Genomic DNA, 6625 nt, shown 5'->3' with positions numbered 1-6625 from the left:
TTTAACTTTAAATGTTTTAAGTAAAAATCAAATACATGACTTGACATTTGATAAACTTGAAATATCTTAATGAGTTTAAACTATTAAAGATGGTTTAATATGAGCTTAGAGAAAATTTCACCAAAATTTTATATCTTCCTTCATATTTTTTTTTTTTAAAACCATCAAATCACTCAATTAATAGACTAAAATACTAAAATATCATTATTTTAATTTTATAAAATTTTAATTTTAAATAAAAAGTCATTCTAATAGTTTGACCACTTAAAAACACAAATAACCTACTTGTTCAACAAATAACAAACTTTTTTAAAAACTAAAAAAAAAAAACACACAAAAAAAATCAACATTCAAGACCTTCTTCTATTAAATAATTCATCACTCTTTTATCACTTAATTAATCAATTTATCTATCAAACTATTAAATTAATATCTTTTATTTACTTTTCTAAACAAATATTTTCATTAAATATTGATACCAAACCAGATTATATGAATAACCCAAATCAGAAAAAGTTCAAAACAAGCAGTTAGGAAAAGAAAAATGCCGAAATAGAACCATCCGATATTGTTGCATTAAGATTGTTGGTACTCGATAAATGATGGGGCAAACACTTGGTGATAACTTGTGTAATATGCCAAGTAGAAAGTGAGGAAAGTGCATCCTTTAATCGAGAAAGATCGGCAATTGTTGGCAATGAAATAAGGCAATTTACAACCTCTTCACATATTTTGCTAAAATCAACTCTTCTTAAATTGTCAATTGTGCTTGGAATCTTAGCCGCTTCGTGTTTGGTGAGGTAAAGAAACAACAAGAATCCAATCAAATGCCTGTAAACAAAGAAAAATATCAAATTATTTTATTGTTAAATCAAAACATCATAAAGTAGTAATTCCCGTATCACTCTTCTTAAAAGAACATAGATCACGAGTTCGATTTTACTTAAAACGTCTTACAAAACAAACAAAACTTGGTAAAGCAGTAGAACTTACGTCCAAATGTTAATGGTTTCATTGTGGACATGGAAGATGCTTGAAATGAGCTGTTTCAATGGCCATTCAGATCGATAATAACCCAGAATGAATTCATTGTCTTTAAGATAAGCTGGTAATGAGTTGTAATCAATAAGTTGATCGCATTTCATTCTTCTCCATAGTTTCTTTCCCTTCCCTTCCATTGAGAGAAAATAAATGCTACCTAGAAAATGAATATGGGAAAATTAAAGATCTAGCTAGATGTGATTTGTAAATGGTGATTAGATCTGAGTATTTATGACAAAGATATAAGAAGGTTCGTAATTGGTGGGTATCTTAGGAGATGTGCATGGAAGACAACAAATTAAATTTATGAATTTATTTCTGTTTCCTTGCTAAACAATATTTAAATATTAAAGAGAAAAACTAATGGCATGGCAACAAGATACGAACCATCCTAAGATACGAACCATCCTTCGCATGCTTATAGAAATCAGAGCCGGCCTCGAGGTTTGGGCTGCCCTAGCCTCGGTAGGAAAAGTTCGATATATTTTTTTTTTGCTCTAAGTCTAGTTTTAAAAATCGATAAAAAAATTTCGTTTTTGGTGAGACTTGAACCCATAACAACATTAAAACTTTAAATGTATAGCTTGAACCACCAAGCTACTACCATTTATGTTTAAAATTACAATAAATATATCTAAATATTTTGATATTTTTAACAAATGGGCTGCCCTTACTCCAAGGCCGGCCCTGATAGAAATAGAATGTTCAGTTATATATTATAATATTATTTCTAACTAAGTCATGTATGATTTGGATTGTCATTATTCTATTTTCTCACATGCAAGACCAATAAAGTTTCGAAATTTCATAAAATTTTAAGATAAATAAGATTAATGAGACTAATTTATATACTTTTTAAACTAGTAAAACTTTTATGATTTGAAATAGTTAGATTTTTAGAGTTTATAAATAATTTTGATTTTACGATTTTATATGATTTATAAGAAAAAAATTAATTTATATTTATAAAAAATGTATTATTAATTTAAATAAATGAGTTAATGTAATTAATTTTGTAAATATAATTTGTTTATAGTGTCATCTACTTATTATAATTCTCAATTCCACACTTTTTAGCTTGAAATTATAATTCTATTTTTTTTATGTTTTCTAAACAAAAAAATATTATTATTTATCATTTACCACACATTAAACGTGTAAACTGTTAATTTTTTTTAATTTAGGAAGTTAAATGTCGAACAATCAATATTTTTTTTATTTAGTAAATTAACATATCAAACAATTATTTTTTTTCTTCATAAAAATAAGTTTTAAAATAAAAATTCTTGATACATAAACTAACTTAATAATTTATATGAAATAAATATCGTAATAATATAAATAATATATATTCAAATTAATTTTATAAATACTCTATTTTTCTTATTATCTCATCTTACACCGCAAACATTAAAATATATTAAATATTAATATAAATAAGGTGGTTTAACGTGTAGGTGGTTAATCAGTTAACATGTTAAATAGTTCAGATTTTATCTTTTATTTTACAAATCGGTTAACGGACCAATATCAGTATCGGTTTTACCGATTACGGTTTTATTAGTTTCGATCGGTTAACCGAGTTTAACCATTATCATGTAATTCACTTTTTTTTTAATTAAGTATTAAATTTGTTAAATGATTTTTTTTCAACTTGCTCATTTCTTATATTTCTATTATGTTATTCTTCATCTTTTCTTGTCTCTATTATAATATATTATATTATTGTAATAATATAATATTTATTTTGTGAATTAGCCTTTATAAATTTAACCAACAAGGTGAAAATTGTTTAATCTTTTTCTCAACTGAGAGAAAGAGAAACACACTCAGTAAATTATAATAAAATAATGTTTATTTTAATCATAAGTGTGTTTATTATAACTAGTAAAATACCCTACTTTGTACGGGAAAAAATATAAATGAAGTTTTTATATGATATTTAATTTAATATGTTTATATATAATGAAGAAAAATATTTATATAAAATTAATAATAAAATAATATATATTTATATTAAAAGAAAATATATATACATATATGAACTTACAATATTTTAATTTTTTATAAACGAACTTATATGAACTAAATATTCTTATATAAATATAAACATGAACTTACACTATTTTAATTTCTTCATTAATTTTATAAGTTTTGTTCTTTTTAATGTTAACAAATGAAATTTTTTAATATAAATTTAGTGGTGTTCTGCAAAATGTGTTCATAACAATCATTAAGAGATACTAAATCGTTGAAATAAGCTAAATTTAACATCTTCAACAAAAACGGTGTCACCCTCATTTATACCAAGTTTAGACAAAGGCTTCTATACCCACCTGCTTCTAAGATGTGCTGAAACTTCCTTTTTAAATCTATGTAATTGTAATGAAAAAGTGATCAGTTATGTTTACATGTTGTGTAGATGAAAGTTAAGATTTTAATCCCATTTAGGCCATCTGGTCCATTAGAGTCATTCCATGTCATCTCCATCTGCAAAATGTGTTTTCATAACTCAATCATTAAAAAGATACAAAATCGTTGGAAGAAAAAAAACCTAAATTTAACCTCTCCAACAAAAATGGTGTCACCTCCTTTACACCAAAATTTAGACAGAGACTTATATACTCCACATACTTCCAATACGTGCTGAAACCTGATACAACTAAAATCATTTCATTACACACTCTTTACAATTAACTACATTATAACTGTCACTTTATTCTCGTCACTATATTTAACCCTAATACCTTTCTCTCTTGTATCAAAATCTTCTTTCTGAATCTATGCAACTGTAATGAAAAGTGGTCAGTTATACAATTATCAATTCAAATTTAGTAATGAAAAGAGAATCCAACATAAAAAAAATAAAGGGTTTATGTTTTGTATCATCGTCACAACAAAAAATATGTTTATAGGTTCATTCATAAACACTTTTGCATTATACTTCTGAAAAAACGTTAATAAATTTATGGATACAAAAATATGTATTTGGCTGAGATACAATGAAAATAGAAATCTCTCACTCTGAAAGAGAGTAATATTTGAAAACAAATTTGTATATAAACATTAATATGATACTTCAATTATTCTAGATACATTAAGATTTCTTTTAAAAAAAGTTAAGACATTGATTTATATTGTTTCTCTTTGAGCCAATATGAGTTTATAAGCTGCATATATCACTTCTAAGGTACCATTTCCCGTGACAACACTCATACAAAAATATTTAATACCACATCCTTCAAAATTTCCTTAAATGATACCCATTTTTCATGTGCTTTTGGATGATCCATTTTGTTATAAACTACCAAACATGTTTTTGAATCAATGTAACTAAAATGAAAAGTTGTCAGTTATATAATTATCAATTCATGTTTAGTAATGAAAAGAGAATCTAACATAAAAAATAAAGAGTTTATGCTTTGTATCATCATCACAAACAAAAATATGTTTATAGGTTCATTCATAAACACGTGTGAAATATACTTCTGAAAAACTGCTAATAAATTTATAAATACATAAAGATGTCCCTAGTTGAGATACAATGAAAATTGAGACATCCCACTCTAAAAGAGAGCAATAGTTGGAAACAATTTTGTATCTAAACATTAATATAAAATTTTAAATATTCTAGAGATATTAAGATTTCTTTTAAATAAAGGGTAAGAATTTTATTTATACTGTCTTCTCTTTGAGCCAGTATGAGTTCATAAGTTGCAGGTATCACTTTGTGGATACCCTTTTTCTAATGGAAGCACTAATACAAAAAATATATAATGTCACGTCCTTTAATATTTTCCTTGAATGATACCCATTTCTCATATGCTTCTTCTGGAAGATCAATTTATTTATAATCTACCCAACATGGTTTTTCAGAAAGCTCTAGAATAAATAATTATATTTTAAGCCGAACTGAATCATATTCGTATTCTGGCTGTTCAGATGAACCATCAATAACTTGTACCTGGTTTTCATAATGGTTATAAATAAGCAGTAGCACAGTATGATGACATTAATGAATATATAGTTTCATTTTAACAAAACAAAACATCTTTCTGTGTGACTAAGAAATTCATGGATTAAACCAAAACCTTGGTGAGCTCCCTCGAGTAAACTAGGCAAATCTGTGACAACCATTGTTATGTCATAATCGAATTAAACAATGCCTAGAGTTGGAAGTAAAGTGGTGAATTTTTATATAATCTCATAATTAACCCTAGATTCAATTATAAAAAAAGTTTAAAATTGGCTCAAACTTTAAGCAATTAGGAAGAATAAAATTTATTTAGACAACTTTTAGAAATTAAAAGTTGAGAAAATGGTGGAAGGTGTACTCTCCTCTGAAAATTATATAAAAATTTTATTTATTAAAGGAGATGAGAAAGTAAGAACCTCTCTTTGTCATTTCGTCGAACACTTGGTATACTACAACTATCACATCACTCCTCCGATTCTTCTCATCTCTCCTTTTCCTCGTCGTCTTCATCGCCACCGATGTCTCATCGGGGGAAGAAGACGATGCACTCACCATCTACGATATCCTGCAACAGAACAATTTTCTAGTAGGTTGTCTACCCAAAAAGTGTAACAGAATACAAGATCAATCGAAACTCAGAAAAATCAATGTGTACCTTAAGGATACCTGTAGTTACAGCGTGGAATGTTAGTAGAAGACGACGCGATGAACGCCACATCCTCCTGTGCATCAATCTCATCTTCTCACACAACTGACTTTTGCATTACTTCTTTGTCTAAAAAATTCTGGATTGACTTAAACATTAAAAATAATTGGAGCCCGCAAAATCTATCAAATAATATAAAGAGAAAATAAAATATAAATTAATTATTAAAGTTATAAAAGAAAATAAAAAAATATTAATTAGGAAGAAAAAATTAATATATATAAAAACGGAAAGAAAGAGAAATTAGTAATTATGAAATGAGGGTTAAATTAGTAATTATTATAAGAGAAAATTTGAGAATTATTATTATTATTAGGTATATTATATATATATATATATATAATATATATATATATATATATATATATATATATATATATATATATATATATATATATATATATATATATATATATATATATATATATATATATATATAAAAGATAAGAGAGAAAAAAATTAGGAAAGTAAATTAATATATATAAATTTTAGGTGAGAGAAATGTTATTTGTTTTTAAAATATTTAATTTTTAAATAAATTAAAATATATATAATTTTTTTTATTAAAAAAAATATAAAATTTATTTGTGTGAAAATATATATATACAAAAAATTATATTTATATAAAATTATTGATAAATGAGAATTATTATTATTATTATAAATATTTTTACATAAAAATAAATAGATATTTAATATTAAATATTAAATTATTAATAAGGTAATATATATTTTATGTAATTTATGTGAAAAATAATATATTTATATGAGAGAGAAAATAAAATAAAAATAAAATAAGAAAGATAAATTAATAATTATGGTAATAGAAATAAATTAGTATATATATATATAAATGAGAGAGAAAAAAATATTAATTAGGAAGAAAAAATTAATATATATAG

At 24.7% G+C, this 6625-nt stretch overlaps 1 protein-coding gene across 1 annotated transcript; it reads right to left on the bottom strand.

Moving 5' to 3' along the window:
- Positions 1 to 530: 530 nt before the first annotated feature.
- On the bottom strand, positions 531 to 1231 carry LOC124930611 (heptahelical transmembrane protein ADIPOR3-like). The gene is made up of 2 exons (XM_047470940.1): positions 994 to 1231; positions 531 to 831 (listed from the first exon to the last, which is right to left on the bottom strand). The coding sequence occupies exons 1-2, from the start codon at positions 1176 to 1178 to the stop codon at positions 531 to 533; spliced, it is 486 nt and encodes a 161-aa protein (XP_047326896.1). The 5' UTR covers positions 1179 to 1231.
- Between the last annotated feature and the right edge of the window lie 5394 nt (positions 1232 to 6625).

This window comes from Impatiens glandulifera, chromosome 3 (assembly GCF_907164915.1).
Source record: "Impatiens glandulifera chromosome 3, dImpGla2.1, whole genome shotgun sequence".
NCBI lineage: Eukaryota > Viridiplantae > Streptophyta > Magnoliopsida > Ericales > Balsaminaceae > Impatiens > Impatiens glandulifera.
Note: the sequence above shows the minus strand (reverse complement) of the source record. Positions and strands in the feature narration are given on the sequence as shown.